The 18,119-nt window shown below is 39.1% G+C and overlaps 2 protein-coding genes across 2 annotated transcripts in view; one reads left to right on the top strand and one right to left on the bottom strand.

Annotated features, from left to right (window-relative positions):
* Positions 1–18,119, top strand: part of LOC310732045 (uncharacterized protein) — a 195,052-nt gene that overhangs the window by 71,529 nt on the left and 105,404 nt on the right. The gene's annotated exons all lie outside the window — the stretch shown is intronic.
* On the bottom strand, positions 14,175–17,975 carry cyp1a (cytochrome P450, family 1, subfamily A). The gene is made up of 7 exons (XM_083551715.1): positions 17,848–17,975; positions 16,488–17,365; positions 16,267–16,393; positions 16,050–16,139; positions 15,791–15,914; positions 15,162–15,248; positions 14,175–14,850 (listed from the first exon to the last, which is right to left on the bottom strand). Exons 2-7 carry the CDS (start codon positions 17,325–17,327, stop codon positions 14,493–14,495), a joined length of 1,626 nt encoding a protein of 541 aa, XP_083407841.1. The 5' UTR covers positions 17,328–17,365; positions 17,848–17,975; the 3' UTR covers positions 14,175–14,492.

Below are 18,119 nucleotides of genomic sequence, written 5' to 3'. Positions count from 1 at the left end.
AGTTAGATTCTCATGCTAAACATGGTCAAAGTTTTAAAAGATTCAGAGGTATGGATGTGTAATTCAATGTATGGGTATTTCTCCCAGAAGTTCTGTTGCCCAGCAACCAGAACAAAAGCAAGAGCACACCTATCAGAAGTGTGTTTATGGATGGGAGGGTAGGAGAACCTTGTTCTTACCATATAGACATGTCCTGCTCTAGTCATTGTTGCTGCTGTTGTTCTTGATGTTCAGTTTCAGACTCGGGATCCAATTCTGGATCAGATGGGCACGGCTGGATCTGATCGTTCGCCATAGTTTATTCAAGACTATAAAGTTTTTGTTGCTGTTTTATTAATAGCGATGTCACAGCTCGAAGACGATCGCTCCACAAAAGTTGCGCGTGCTTGTGACTCCTTAGCTCCGCCCACAGCCACACCTCCAGGAACTTGGCTGTTTTTTAGAGAGGAGCGTAAAGTTGTATGTTTCTTTTAGAAATCTGATCAAAGTAAAGACTTTTTGGAGATGTGAAGGATGCAATATTACTCTATAGATACTCAAGATTAAAATGAGATTGCTCAAAACCGTGTGTGTTATGTTCACTTTAGGTATAATGGAAATCACATATATAAATATAAATATCACTGAACAGGCATAACATTATGACATCATAACATTATGAGCAGTGAAGTGAATAACACTGATTATCTTTTCTTCATGGCACCTGATTTATTTATTAGGCAGGAGGTGACATTTTGCAAGGACAACTCAAAGTTGACGTGTTCGAAGCAGGAAAAATGGACACTTCAGCGAGTTTGACGGCTAGACGTCCGGGTCAGAGCATCTCCAAAACTGCAGCTCTTGTAGGATGTTCCCGTTCTTCAGTGGTCAGTGTCTATCAAAAGTGCTCCAAGGAAGGAACAGTGGTGAACCAGTGACAGGGTCGTGGGCGGTTGAGGCTCATTGATGCACGTGGGAAACGAAGGCTGGTCCAACAGACGAGCTCCTGTAGCTCAAATTGCTAAAGAAGTTCATGCTGTTAATGCTCCATGGGTCATGACTGTTTTGGCATCAAAACGGGAACAACACAATATTAGGCAGGTGGTCATAATGTTATGTCTGATCGATGTACATAATTTTATTCACCTGAAACTTGAAACAGTCTCTGAGATTATATACATTGCTAAAAGTTTATTGCTTGTTTGAGTTAGCAACAACTTAAAAACTCATCTCACCTACACTTTTTTAGTCTCTTTAATATGGATTTGGGAATATCAGTCACACAGGCACCGAGATGTGTATGAAAGCTATTTCAGAATGCATATATGCAAGGACCTATGTGGCAACTATGAGACCATTGAGGTACATACAGTATCAATACATGATGAAAAAAACATTATTGAAAGCCATACTGTTCTTGTGCATTCCCTTTAAACAGAATATGGCCTGTGCACCAATTTCTAATTTCCTCCACACGATGCTTCGTTACTAATAATCAGAACGCAGCTGGATCCCGTGCGGATTTGAGATACGGTCCTGTGTACGGATGGGTTCTCAAACAAAGCAAAAGTAAAGAAGAAGCAAAATGGAGAACAGCAAAAAAAAAAAAACTGGAAAAACCTGGTGTTCAACCCCATGTGTGCCGAGCTCTCACGCTACCTCAGAGAGCGAGAGAGAGAGAGAGAGCAGTCACACGCGAGTGCTCCTGTCACAGCCAGCCGCCCTGCACTCTCACGCGAGAGAAAATGCAACTCTGCTGCATGAAGAGTGTGTATTTACACACACACACACACACACACACACACACACACACACACACACACATACACACCCACACACACACCTCATGTATCAATATCATCCTGTTAATCAATCACTGACTAATCACAACCTGCTCAAATCAAAGCAACTCAATCAATGAACAGCCTTCAGGTGTGTGTGAGAGAGTGTGTGTAAGATTGAGGAACATTTGGTTGCCAGTGTCGAGTTCCTTCAAAGAGTTGGCTTCTTACCACAGTGGGTCAGATCGCGTCGGCTGATTATAAAGCAGAGTCAGGTGCATTACAACCGGAAAAACCCTCCGATTTACTGTACACTACGCTGCTTGCCAACACCTGAGAGTGACAATTACACCCTTTTTATCGCATCTCCTCTTTCGTTTTGCGTAGAAAACGTGATCTGACCAAAAACCATGCAAGGGGAAAAACATCACTTTTGGGTTTTTCCTGCATTTCCGAAAGCAAGATTTTTTCCAGCGAGAGCACGCTAACTTGTTCTCATGAGAAATTTATAAGGAAATGAGTTAAGGAGGGGGACGTGGGGGTGAGGTAAGGTGAGCTGAGGTGATGTTTCACTTCAAGTAAATTTCAATCATGCCATAAGAAAAGAAACAGAAACAAGCACTGTCTTTCACGATATCCAACTAATGTTGAAAGAAAAAGTGCATTTCAGGTGACTTTGGATGGCTAACTTCAAAATGTAAAAATAATATAATATATAAGGTATTCTATGCATGCATAATGTTATCCTTAAATACCTTTCTGATGCCCCTGTGCTTTCTTTCTCCATTATTATAAGGCTTCACCTCGAGCCTTCCTCAATGCATGATTAAAACCTTAAAAGTGGACTTTTTGTGCTATCGATACACACTAGGTTTCCTATGGAGAACATGAGGGGTTCCAGTGGCACTGAGGAAACAGCTCATGCATATTCAGCGAGCGCTTTATCGTCACACAGACATATTCGTACACTTATTCAAACAAAACAAAGTTTAAGGAAACTGGAGAACCTTCAAGAAACCCTCAAACCCAAGATCCAGAAGCTCAACATTTCTACTGATTGTTTTAATGTTCCGTGAAATGTAATTCCTGTTATCACTGACATTATAGCAGCTACTGTATAATTATATAGTCGTTTCTTCATCAGCCTCTCATTGCTCTTTCTTGCCTCAACATACACACCATAACATTATGACCACCTGTCTAATATTGCGTTGGTCCCCCTTTTTCTGCCAAAACAGTCGTCACCTGTCGATCATTAACAACTTTTTCAGCAATTTGATCTACAGGAGCTCGTCTGTTGAATCAAAACACACGGACCAGCCTGCGCTCCATACGTGCATCAATGAGCCTGCATGCAATCCTTTTTACGTGCGGAACATAGTTGAAATCTGAGTTCCCTTTAGGAATGTATTAAGTGGCGGACCACAAGTTTGTTTAATCTTTGCCTTGAGTGCATTTTTTTTTAATTATTTTTAAACTTCAAAACATACACAACAATGCCAAAAAAACTAATAAAAAATTAAACTACAGTTAGCACAATGTCACTGTGGCTAATCATTCTGTACCAGAAATATGCATTAAAAAGCTAAAGAATCCATAGCGATATGTCCTGTTTCAAGAATTTTTCAGGAAAATCCCGACAATTCCGCATATCGAGGGATTTAATGAATGAAGGATGAAAGGAATAAAGACATTTTTTTAAAGTATGCTGAAATATGTAGAACAGTTAAGTAGATCATATCTTTAGAAAATAATAATAGTAATAAACGTAAAACACACCCACACACACACACACACACACACACACACACACACACACACACACACACACACACACACACACACACACACACCTTTATCATACAAATAGGGTCTAACAAATTTAAATTGTAAAATTTTTCTATTTATTTCATTTTATTTAATCAATGTAATTAGTTCCGATTTAATTGATTACTCAGTTTAATCAATATAATGTAATATGTATTGTACAGTATTAATTAGATTTGTTTTGATTTTTATAAAATATAAAAAAATATTATTTAATACATTATTTAACCAATTTATTTGAATTGTTTTACAAACGTAAACTGTTCAAATGTTGATCACAAATTCTAAAATAATAATAAACTGCGTTTATAAAGAAACGACAAGCGGTTTTATGTTTTGCATTTCTTTCCTCTAACTATACCAAAATTGAACCGAACCATAAATTAAAATCTGAGGTATGTACCGTGATGTTTGTGTACCGTTACACCCCTAATAGATACTGACTACAGCAGAGCAGGAACATCCCAACAGCTGCAGATTTGGAGATGCTCTGACCCTTTTGGCTATCCACCACAATTTGGTCCTTGTCGGTTTTCCTGCTTCTAACATCAACTTTGAGGACAAAAAACACTTACTGGTCATAATATTATATGACCAATTTCAGACTTCGGCAGAATTTGATATGGAAAATTATAATTAAATATAATACAACACCAGGGGGAAATTTCATTGAGTGCATTGTTTGTGTAAGAAATAAGGCACTTGTTTTTAGGGTATTACTGCTATTTTCTAATACCTGGTGTGTTTCATTCCTATTATTTATATCACAGCAACTCGCCATCAGATTTTTTTTTACAAAAAAAAAAAAAACATTGTTTATTTAATTTATGTTATAGCAGCTATAAACATCTCCAGGCTAGTGCTTTTTTCTTCCTCTTGAAATATTTAAGCAAATAAAAAAGGCTTGTCATATTACCAGGGAACTTCCTTGCGCAATTCTTGCAGATAGAACTAATGTCAGAGCTGCGTTATAAAAAATTCATTTTTTTTGATTGACTGGATTTGATTTAACGCTGTGGTATGCAAAATTATTTATGCATAATGCTAGAATGATAAATAAGTAGCAGCAGAGCGTGAGACAAAAACACAAATAATGCAAATTCATTCCAGTAGGTGTGGTTTATTAAATAATAATAATAATATTAATAATAATAATAATAATAATAAAAATACTACTACTACTATGATTACTACTACTGCTACTACTCATCAGTGTATTTTACATCTAGACCTTCAGAGGTGTCCTATTTGAAACAATTAATCTCTTAATACAATAATTATGATGCTATGGCAATAGAAACCATTAATGTTATACAGAAATGCAGTGTAACAGAGCTCATACAGCGAGAATGAATGGTATTACTAAAGCAAGAATCCCAGTGAGCACAAGTCTTCTTTCACTGGAACCGCAGCTACACCACCCCCAGACATCATCCCTAATATAAGCATCAATATTAACCTCATAAAATGACCCCAGGTTTTTCTGTGCAATTTTGTAAAAAAAATTTCTGTACATTACACTTATCCTGGGAATTTGAAATAAAGGCAAATTTGTGTTTTTGTGCAAATTCTATGGGAAAAATCGCAAAAGTATAAACGGGTCGATAAAAAGCTTAACAGCTCTTTTCAACTGTTTTGGCCGACCTTTCTTCACAATGTCCAACTTCTCTTGAAAAGTTCTTGTAGAAGTCCTTGTGATTGTATCTATGAACAAATCACTCATTTGTTGTGAAATGACAAAAATAAACAGCTTTTAAATCCACACGAATATATTTGAGCTTGTGCAGTTTGCTACAGATGCAGTTTGCGAGCTCTGGCTTGCACAATTCTTATATGCCTGCTAGATGGTCCCAGAGTGACCAACTTGAAATCTGGTTACAACAACAGCTTCAACAGCAGGCATTTGGCAGAAGCCCTTACTCAGAGCGACTTACAACTGAGCAGGGGAGGCTTTAGGGCCATGCTCAAGGGCAGCTTGGTGGTGGAGGGATTTGGACCTGTGACCTTCCTATCCAAAGTCCAATGCCTTAACCACTGGGCTACCACCTGCTCCTCCTCCAACATAGATATGAAACAAAAGCTCATGTTCATTTTTGAAAGCCTTATGGCAGGTCCTTGTGGCAAAACTTCATGCGATGGCTGTAATCTGATGGAATAGAAACTCCTGTGTAAAATTAATAATAATGTAATAATAATTTATATTTATGGACAAAACCAGATAGTGAAATAAAACATGGTTCTTATAATCAAGTCATGATTCTGGTAGGGATTAGTCCGGCAAATAATAATAATAATAATAATAATAATAATAATAAAAACATTGAGTCTTCTGTGTTGATAAACGCATTTTTTATCCTCAGGTGTTGCTGCACGTCCTTTTGAAGAAGTGTTGACCTGAAAATGTCAGCAGTGTGTCAGTCAGGACCTGACACACGCACAAAGGCCTTTCCTGACACAATACACAGTTTTTCTGCAAGTCGAAATGAGCATACATTATATCTCTCCCTATTGTTTGTATAAGCCAGGCAACCAACAATTACTGTATTGCCACAGTGTTTGGGTAAAGGTTGCCTTTTCACATACTTAATTCTTAAGAAACCTGTGAACGTCATTCACACAGAAGCATACAGTCTCACATACACACACACACACACATCCACACACACACACACACACACACACACACACACACACACACACACACACACACACACACACACACACACACACACACACACACACGTGCTGCAATTTCAAAACAAGCTGTGCAGGTGACAGTGACAGCTGATCAGGCTAGAGGGGAAATGTTCTCACACATCCCATCACACACACACACACACAAAAAAACTCTGTCATTCATCTCCAGCTCCTCCCTGTCACACAGCTCTCATTAGCAGGAAGGAAGTACACAGATTAATACGGCACCAAAGCCCAAACACGGCAACTTGTATAAACTTTTGACTCGAAACCGTGGGAGGTAGGTTTAAATAATCGAGTGAGCAAGATGACATTTTTATGACCTAACCATAAGTATCTCTTCTTCTAGTAATAAAACTGTCGGAAATATTTCGTGAAGGCCAAAAAAAAAAAAAGAAACTGTCCTTAGCTCTCACGGAAAGATCAGTGTAAGATAATTTCTTGAGATAAGCGTCCTTGATAGGTCCTTCGCTCACACGCAAACACAAACACGCATACGTATGTGTGTGTGTGTGTGGGGCTTGGCATTGCGTGTGAAACCCGAGGAACGGCCCCTGCGCTCGGCACCACGGCCCGGCGCAGAGCAGAGCCCTCTGGCGTCCGGCCAAGTGGCTGTAGATTAGAATAAAAAAAAGCCACAAGGTAAACACTGCTGCCACAATCGATATGACCTGCTTGCTTTGGCTCGCTGGGACTCGCTGAACTTCCTGTGTGTGTGTGCTGGGGTGTTGAGGAGGGAAAGGGGGGGTCGGTTTCCTGTCCAGGAAAAGACAGAGAGACAGAGAGGACATGGAGGGGCACGGCACAGAGGCGCATAACCTCGGTCCTTGCATAACCTCTCTTTTGAGAAATGGACCCAGCGTGAGGAGGAGTGTTTATTGATCTTAGTCACACATACACACACTCAGCACAAAGAGGAACTTCACTATAGGCAGTTAGCACGCTATGGGAATGTCGCGGATGCCATTTCTGCCCTGCTATCAGCCCCGAGGAGGAAATGCCAACAGCGACCCCTGATAGCACCGCGGCGTGGCTCCACAATGCGATAACAGACCCGAGCGCAGACCTACTGAACAAATAAAGGCAGTTATTTCTTTCAGCGCTTCAATTAGCACACTCTCACAAGCTGTGAAATATAATGACCTAATGGGAAATACAACGGCCTGGAGGGATTTTAGAATAGCTGATGCCAAACTCTGTACTGATAGATTCATGAAAGAGCACATTTACAAAAGTGTTAAGCGGGTACAGAAATGATTCTAGAGACAACTTGGACTATAAGGCCAAAGGTTTGTGGACCATAAAATTGTTATGTGCTTTTTGAATTCCATTCCACATTTAGTTCCCTTTTGCTGTTATAATAACCTCCATTTCCAACCACAATGGTGTTAGTCAGGTACTGATGCAGGTGAGGACACCCGAGGTGTGGTCAGTGTTCCAATTCATTCCAAATGTGTTCAGTAGGATTGAGGTCAGAGCTCCATAGCAGGCCACTTCACTTCCACGGAAAAATTTAGGTGCCCCAATACTTGTGTCTGTTTAAAGTAGGGAAGAGGTCATGACACAAATATGTAGTCGTGTAACTTTTTCATATTAGTCCAGGTAATATTTATTACAGTATTTGTGTATTTTATTATGTGCAGTAATTATTAATTAGGTAATTATTAATTAATAAATAATTTATTTATTTATTTATTTATTAACTCATTTATTTATTTATTTATTTATTTATTTATTTATTTATTTATTTATTATCAAAGCCATTCAGGGTTCTACTCTTGAACCTTCCACAGACAGAACCCATTGGAGGATTCGAAGATATCAGATTTTTCCTTTTATATGATTACACTCAATCATCAATCAATTACAAACACATAAATATTACTTTGAAAATTGCAGTATTTATGATTTTGTCAGATTTAAATGTATTTTATGTAGTTTTTATTTTAATTAAATTAATAAATTCATGAAATTAATTTATTTTGCATGTTTTTAATCCCAGAATAAAAAACCCTAAGCTTATATAATTTAGATCTAGCACACTACAACACACTGTATATGTTATACAGCACACTGTGCCACAAAGCAGCTGGAAATAAATATAGATAAAAAGCTTCTTAACCAGAGACCCAGAAACTTTCCACTCAAGTGACTGGTCAAATCAGATAATAACTCAAATAAAAAACTTTCTTTCGGCTTCTCCCATTAGGGGTCGCCACAGCGGACCATCCGCATGTTTGATTTGGCACATGTTTTTTACGCTGGATGCCCTTCCTAACACAACCCTCCTCATTTATCTGGGCTTGGGACCGGCACTAAGGCTTGTGCAACCCTAATGGCTGGGGTTGGTTCCCTGACCTCCTAACCACTAGACCACCAGGGAACAGATAATAACTCAAATAAATGTGTAAAAGAAATGATGTGAATAAATCGCATACAAATGTATTAACAATGTGTAAAAAAAAAATATAAATAAAAATAAAAAGCCAAAATATATTCGAAAAATCTAATAAAAATAAATGAATAACGTGTTAAAGAAAGGATGCAAAAAGAGATGTAAAAAAATTACATTCAAATAAATTAATAATGTGTAAAAAAAAAAAAAGGAAAACCATATTATACAGATGATGTGTAATAAAAAAAAAAACAATACAACATAAATAAATAAAAAAACATACATATGGTCTACAAGTGGAAATGTGAAATATAATGTATAATATGGAGTCTCTCACAGTTCAGTGTGAATCATATAATCATTTCCTGGTGACATTATGAGGTCTTTTCTGAAATGAAATCACCACTGGTGACAGACCTGTATTAGGTGCTGGTGCAGGATTAGGATGTTTAAAGCACAGCATGTACCTTCAGTCCTGACAAAGCCACTTATCTTCTGACAAAAGTGCAAGCACTTGGGATCAGTGCAGGATTTAGAAGTGACAGTGATCTACATGGTTTCACATTTCTACCATTCATGTCACAAGCAAAAGTTCAACAATAGGGAATGCATCGGGTCGTTATGCTTCGATCGTGAGAGGATCCATGTGCGTGTGTGTGTGTGTGTGTGTGTGTGTGTGTGTGTGTGTGTGTGTGTGTGTGTGTGTGTGTGTGTGTGTACGTCTGTGCAAGCTGAGTACACAGCAATTATGTTATGTAAACACAAGACACTGGCAGCACACTGCAACTGTTTGAATATACAGATTACATGGTGAATCTGTGTGCTTTCAGCCTCCCATAAAGCATTGTGATTCTGTGGGCTTAAAGTCTGCTGGATCAACAACGTCCCCTTCAACAAATTAATAGCATGAAACCGCACGGATACGCGCCTCGGCCAAAACGTGACGCAACCGTGCCCTAATTCACACTGTTATTACTTGTCATGGTATTATGATTTTGGCTTGTGGCTTTGTACATGTGAGGGCCTGAATGGCTGCGCTCTGAATCTGCTAATATCTGCATCTTTGTGTGTTCATAAGAGCATAATAGCGATAACAATTTACTCCTGTCTTACATTCATGGCCTAATGATAAAACAAACAATGTGACAGTTCTCACATTGGGCTTACAGAAATCAAGCAAGGTTTTTTTTTTTGTTTCATTCATGTTCTTTCCATTTTTACATGTTGAACAGCAAGTTAAGAAAATCAATCCAGAATTCTCCATCTAAACCTGAGGTTATCGATCCTCATGGAGACCCCCAAATATTCCCAAGACAAGATTTAGATTCTTCACAAGCCAGCTCTAAGGTCTAGAGCAAACAAGAGGCACCTTATAGAAGGTTTGTAGTTAAAAATTGTCATCGTTCTTTCTCCTAGAAGTCCAAGATCGAGTTAAATCTGAGGCTTAGGACATCGAGGCCAAGTCAAGATCGAATCCAAACCATGAAATCTGTTCTGAAGCCAAGCATTTAAATTAATTTTATATAGGCCAGACATAACAATTGCACATTCTCTTGGAAAAGATTTCGTGCAGAATTGTTTGGGCCACAACAGAAATACAATTGAGTTACCACAGAACATTATTTATACAAACTCTCAGTCCAAGACCATGACCATATTTAGCCAGATTGCTTAGACTGAGACAAATATAAGACTAAATTCCAGCAAGTCAATACAGAAACATTCTTGAAACTGGACCAAAATTCTACCACTAAACTCAACCTAAACCACCTCAAATGGATCTTTCTTGATTGTTGAGAACCTTCTTTTGCTATTTGCACTCACAACGTTATTCTTTTCAGTGGTGGACAGTAACGAAGTAAATGTAATTTGTAGCTCTTTCACGTATCTGTACTTTACTGAAGTATTTCCATTTGGGGAGACTTTAACTCTCACTACATTTTGTGAAATCAGTCGCTCCTTTTTATTTATGAGTGGATAAAAACTTAACTGGTCAAACCCACAGCGATCCACCAATCAGGGTCGAGAGCTCGCTCTGTTTTAAACTCGTTTTGATTGGCGCTTGGTGGAATCTATTGATCACCAACATACAGTTCAGCGTCAGTTCAAGAGCAAGCAGAACATTTAGAGATAAATAAATGAACTCCTGACTTTTAACTCTGACTTCTAATGTTTTCTGTGATTGTTGTTGTATGTAGCACCAGGGTTCAGGAGGAATGTTGTTTCATTTCACGGTGTAATGCGTCAGCTATATATATGGGTGAAATGACAATAAAAGCTTCTTGACTCTTGACTTGACTTGTAATAAAAATCAATCAGTGTTTAAGTCATTAATAGCATTCTATTAATAGATCAGTGTGCTGAGAGTCACATTTAAGTCTTTTCACATAAAATGAGTCTATTAAGTAAATAGTCTTCTGATTAAACATGATAATTGTTTAAATCATTGTACTTTGAATAATTAAGTACATTTAAAAGCAAATACTTTTGTACTTTTACATAAACCATTGCAGGACCATTTAAGATTAAAAACTGAGTCAGCTGATTCTGAATTGACTCTATTGTAGTCACTTTGTTTGGGTAAGTGGCTCAAACAAAGTTGATAAAAACTGAGCCTTTGTGTGTGTGTGTGTGTGTGTGTGTGTGTGTGTGTGTGTGTGTGTGTGTGTGTGTGTGTGTGTGTGTGTGTGTGTGTGTGTGTGTGTGTGTGTGTGTGTGTGTGTGTGCGACATGTCCTCTTGTCTCCTCTCGTCTTCTAGGAACTTATTACAGCACAGAAATACACAGTTCTTCAGAGTAATCAATTATATCCACCTAGGTGTGGTCTCTTTCAGGATGACTTCATCTCCCAAGTCACAAATAGCTTGATGATGCAAAATCCTATGCTTTGGGCCAAACACTCAACAGGTCTCAGAAAAGAAATTCGTAGCACAACGAGAATAAATTGGTAATATTTTGAAAAGAAATCACAAAATTGCTAGAAACATTTAGCTGTTTTGCATAAAATGGGAGGATTTGGTTAAATCCTACTTTAGGATTTAGCAATAAGGAAAATTGTTGTCTTTGGAGTTATAATTAGTAATGTCTTTGTCAGTCTTTGAACCAGTCTTTATTGTGACTCAGAAGAACGAGTAGTCTTAAAGAGTGATTCGTTAATTTTTTACCCAGTGAGCAAAGCTTCTCAAAATCTCTGGTTTTGTACAGTAAACTTTTTGAATTGAATTGAATTGTTCACCTCTAAAAAAGTCTGAGTTGTTTGTTATTTTATCACGTGACTCCCATATACGCCATGCATTACACAGGAGACAGAACTGAGTACTTCATGAGTCCTCTGGTTCGAGTCATTCGTTCTTTTGTCAAGTAAAATATTGGAACTATAGTCAGAGTTCATGTAGATCTGCTAATTGAAAACATGAAAGTCTTTTCACGTGAAATGGGTTGATTAAGCAAAGAATCTTGTGACAAAATTTATAATAGGAACTTTCTTTCGGCTTCTCCCATTAGGGGGCGCCACATCGGTTCATCCGTATTCATGATCCGCATGTTTGATTTGGCACATGTTTTTACGCTGGATGCCCTTCCTAACGCAATCCTTCCCATTTATCCGGGCTTGGGACCGGCACTAAGAGTGCACTGGCTTGTGCAACAAGCACTGAACAATAATTCAGTTGATGGAAGAGGGCAGTAAATGAAAACGTGTCAGCAAATGAGCTCCATTTTCATTTACAGCTTATGAAATTTAGGCCACTTAGCTAGAATTAACTAGAAATCGGCGACAACAAGAATTAGTTTGATTTAGTGATGATCCACATATCATCAATGGATTCTTGGTGTTCCTTTAGTTTCATCTGGCGGATAACCTTACCTGGTCCCTCAACACCAGCTCCATCACCAAGAAAGCCCAGCAGCGTCTCTACCTTCTGAGAAGGCTGAGGATGTTCTACAGAGGGACCATTGAGAGCATCTTGAGCAGCTGCATCACTGCCTGGTTTGGGAACTGCACCATATCGGATCACAAAGCCCTACAGAGCATAGCGAGGACAGCTGAGAAGATCATCGGAGTCTCTCTCCCATCTATCATGGACATTTACACCACACACTGCATCCGCAAAGCCAACAGCATTGTGGACGACTCCACACACCTCTGACACACACTCTTCACCCTCCTGCCTCAGAAAAGCAGTTCCGAAGCATTTGGGCCGTCACATCCAGACTGTTTAACAGCTTTTTCCCGCAAGCCATCAGGCTCCTTAATACACAGAACTGACACACACACACACACACACACACACACACACACACACACACACACACACACACACACACACACACACACACACACACACACACACACACACACATCCATTCCATCACCATCCTTTTATTATTTATCTTCTTCTTCCTCCCATTAGGGGTCGCCACAGCGGCTCATCCGATTCATTTATTATTTATACTCAACCATATTATACTGTTTACATGCTGTTTTTTGCACCTCTCGACTGCGGTTTTTCACTGCATTGTGTTTGATTACATATACTCTCAGTTATAGTCTTTATAGTTTTCTTTGCACAGTACTGTATATTTAGATGATACAGTAGGTTTACTGGTTGGCGCAATCTCATGTTATGTGTATTTGTCCCACACTGTCTTGTGGTGTCCGTCTGTACTGTTTTTTGTCTGCACTGTTGGCACTCGATTGCACTTTAAGTAGCTTTATGTTGTGTGTTGTAGCTCTATGTTGTTTAGTGTAGCACCAGGTTTATTATTAATGAATTTATTGTAATCCATGATACAAACTAACATTTCTTTTTAAGTAAAAACACAAGACAGGTGATTGGTTATAAATTCATCTCTTAGTTTTTATTCTTGCCAATGAATCCAAGAGTAGCAAAACATTGCAACAGCAAGAGTACAAAAAAAAAAGCATAATTATTATAATGAATTACATTTCCTACTTCAGAAAGTTACAACTATATATAAATTCAATTCCTTCATTTTTCCAACACACAGACACACACACACACGCACACGCACACGCACACGCACACGCACACACACACACACACACACACACACACACACACACAAATTAAAACCAGCGGCCTATCGGTTCTACCTATTTCAAAAGCAATATCTCTGAGATAAATCGCTAAATTAACTCAATACAAAACTTCAGCATAGCGTCCGAACAGAAGACAAGGCACATTGGAAGACTGGTCAGTAATACAGCACATGAGCGTGTGGATCACATTTTGGGATGAAGCTTAAATATCCTTTTTGAAACGAACTTCAGTGTTGCTCACCAAAGCAGATGATGCTATGGTTCATGAAAAAAAGATTCTCCTTATATATTTCTTTGTATACTGAATATATATATATATATATATATATATATATATATATATATATATATATATATATATATATATATATATATATATATATATATATATATATCGTAGCATCTAAGAAAACAGTCAGTAGTACTAAACACATTTAAAAAATAAACATACTGCATATATTTTTTCTATATTAATAAAGCTTAATAAGAGAAACAGCCACTTTTCGTTCTGTCTGTGATTCGTGATAAAATAAGTTACACAGAATCAGATTTAGAACCACTGCAGCATTGTACCTGAGGTACAGCCTGGAATTAGCCACGACTCAATTCCTAGGTGATACAAAATACCTATAATACTAGATATAAACACAGTGTCTATACCAATATCATATAAATTGTTCTTCCGGCAGCTTGGTGACTACATTCTAAGGAGATTTTGAACTGCGTTCAAGACTGATAAGCGTCAGACATTTCAGCCACAGCACTGTGACTTAGATTGTGTCACTGTACTACATGAGAGCTTCTCTTTTAAAGGAGTTTCGAAACCAGGCCATGGCTTGGAACGCAATAGGCAGCGCTTGTGCTTCATGGTGAGGCCGTACTCAGGGGTCATGTCTGGCATCTGCCCTGGCATGGGGCTGAACTTTAACCTTTGGATGAGGATGGCGAGGAACAGGAAGACCTCCGAGCGGCCGATGACTTCGCCAACACACCGGCGTTTGCCCAAGCCGAAGATCATCACCTTCTCGGCTTCCATCTTGTTGAGCTCAGTGCCATCAGCACTGAGGAAGCGGTCGGGGTTGAACAAGGAAGGCTCTTTCCAAATCTCCCTGTGAAATCGGAATCGATAAAATCATATTCTATGATGCCATTCGGTCTCATATATATATATATATATACACGAGTTGCTAAGACATGCAACAGCACAAACATTTGCACAATTGAAATTTGATGCTATGCTGGTGTAGAAGCTCACTGCTAATGTTCCACATTAGTGACTAGAAAATCAGGAAAAATGATTTTTAATATATGCAATATACACTCCGGGCCACATGACCCATCTGAAACTGTCCCGATGAGAAACATCCCAGACAGGCCAATTTCCTTATTTGATTTCTCCAAAAAATAAGGTTGAACTTACGGGTCATGGTTGATCTGCCACTGGTTAATGAAGACACACGTGTCTTTGGGAATAAAGTATCCATTCAGTGATGTGCTTTTCGTGGTACTGCAAAAGAATTAATGAAAAAAGCGAGAATTATTAATATGATAAAGCTGTGTTTAACAAATTGGAAGGAGTTTTCAGTGTTAGAATTTGAGTTCTAGAGTCAGGAACTTTGAGTTGTCCTTTTAAGTTTTTATCTGTCTGTCTGTCTGTCTGTCTGTCTGTCTGTCTGTCTGTCTGTCTGTCTGTCTGTCTGTCTGTCTATCTATCTATCTATCTATCTATCTATCTATCTATCTATCTATCTATCTATACATATATACACTATGAAGTAAATAAAACAATTGTTAGTGTTTTGATTCTTTTGGATCTTCTGGATGGTAACAGTAACTGATTTCTGATAATCTGATGATAATTCTGATAATAAACCTGATCATCTTTTACTTCTGACTCAATAACTATCAGACTTAAATGGCAGGATTTGCTGTGTGTATATATATATATATATATATATATATATATATATATATATATATATATATATATATATATATATATATATATATATATATACATATATATATACACACATTTCAGCAACATACCAGTGCGGGATGGTGAATGGAAGGAAGGAGGAATGACGGAAAATCTCCATGATGAAAGCCTCGAGATAGATCAGGTTTGTTTTGTCCTCCAGGCTTGGCATACGGTCCATTCCGACCTTCTCCTCTGTTCAACAAAAGCAGAAGAGACAAAGTAAAAAAAAGGGCAGACTTAAATGTGTCTCTTTTGATGACTCATCATATGCGTTCATTCACTCGAAGAACAGGAGTGTCTGTTTTAACAAATATTAACTGGACTTACTCAGCTCTTTGTGTAGTCGATCTTGAATCTCAGGATAGGCCACAAGGTATACTACAGACCAGGACAAAGCTGTGCTGATTGTGTCAAAACCTGTAAAGATATGCTGATGAGTACAGAGCCATGCGGGACGCTTGACAATAAGCTATTGGATCAATTTGGTAGAGTTTATCTCCTAAATATGGCTAAATCAATCGAACTGATGATAAGCTTCACTCACCAGCTCCGAAAAGATCATTCACAATTCCTACTATCTTCTCGTCAGACACCTGGATATTGGAGTTCTCATCCAACTTCCTGTCCTCACAGTGATCGATGAGCGAGTCTGTGATGTCACGGATGTTGTCCTGTAAATAGAGTTTAGAAAACATGAACATCCTGGAGTTTTGTCAGCATCTCATCACCCTGCTGGGGTACACATAGCTGAAAGAGCGCACCAACCTTATCGTATGTGTCATAATGCTCTTTAACGATCTTGTGCATGAACACATTGAAGCGCTTGTTAATTTCCAGGAACTTTTTCATGGTCGTGCTGGGCAGAAGACGCAGAAAGGGAATGAAGTCGGCTGGGTTTCCGCTGCCCGCCACTTGGTTGAACTCGTCACTCATGTTCACCAGGTTGACCAGCTCGTCGTCGTCGTGGCTGTAGCGCCGGCCGAAGCACATGCCACAGATCACGTTGGCCACGGACACCACGATGTGACGAAAAGGGTCGAATCCTCCATCAACCTCCATTACGCTGTGCAGCCTCTCGATCAGGTACAGCCCCTCTTTGCTGATGTGCTCTTCCAGGGCGCAGGAGTACTCAGCGGTCTGACCCTTGATCGTTGCGAATGAGCGCAGAGCATTGTGGGCCAGCTTGCGACGTGTACGCCATACACCCACCTGGTCGGAGCTGAATGCCAGGCTCTTCCCCCCGCTGATGAAGCGGAAGCTGTAGAGGTCAGGACGTCCAGCGAACTCTTCACCCTGCTTGATCAGGGCCTGGCGCACCACCTCAATCCCACCCAGCACTGCCACAGGACGTGTGCCTATCTGAACTTGGAAAACCGGGCCGTAGCGTTTGCTCATGGTTGTCAGACTCAGGTGTGGGTTGCTTCCCAATTCCAGGACGTTTCCGATCAGAGGGAGAGGTTTCGGCCCTGGAAGTGGCCGCAGACCCTCAGGAATTTTGGTACGAGAGACCCATAGGAGAAGATACACTGTGCATATTGTTATAATGGCCACAAGACTCTCTGACACCGAGATAGGACCTAAAAACGGGATTTCTGCAAGCACCATTTTTTTTTCTCCGGGACAAAACACCTCAGAAAAAAACTCTACACAGAGAAAGAGACAGAGGGAGAAAGAGATTGCATGTGTGTCAGACTGAAAATGGCATTTTGCAAATATATAATTCTGACTGATTCAAAGCCTATTGTCTATTTTGTGCAGAACTGCATGTTCAGGTTCTGAAGAGATTGCATTATTGCGTCATGCATTAATCAAAGTCTGCACAGCACTCAATCAGTTAAAGACCGAGCAGCGCGCGCGGCTCTCATCAAACAGGCGCATTTACCGACGGAGGACAGAGAGCGCGCGCACTTGGATACGTGCCACGTAAGGAATAAACTTTTTTTTTTTTTTAAATAAAAGATTCCTAAAACAAATGCACGCCAGAATAAAATAGGATAAAAAATATTCAATGCACATATTTATTTGCTGACTAGCTTTTAATAGTAATAATAATAATAATAATAATAATAATAATAATAATAATAATAATAATAATAATAGTAAAACTATCCTAAAGCACACTCACCTTTCAGACCCGAGCTCAAGTTTGCAAGGTCCAGCTCTTTAAAAATTTTTCAGATCTGTTCTCCTTCTATGAAACTCTCAAAGCATACAAAACGTTTTTATAGAGGGGCTCGTGCGCCGATTGGCCGGCCGCCCGGTGACGTCACGGCGGCGGAGCGTTTGAGGTGCGAGAGCAGCAATTACACTTGAATGGTGATTGCAGGAGATCACAAGGAAAGAGGTAAAAGAAAGAGAAGGGGAGGGAGAGGAGGAAAATAAAAACACACTTTATGA

The sequence above is a fragment of the Silurus aristotelis genome, assembly GCF_946808225.1.
Source record: "Silurus aristotelis genome assembly, chromosome: 10".
Lineage (NCBI taxonomy): Eukaryota > Metazoa > Chordata > Actinopteri > Siluriformes > Siluridae > Silurus > Silurus aristotelis.
Note: the sequence above shows the minus strand (reverse complement) of the source record. Positions and strands in the feature narration are given on the sequence as shown.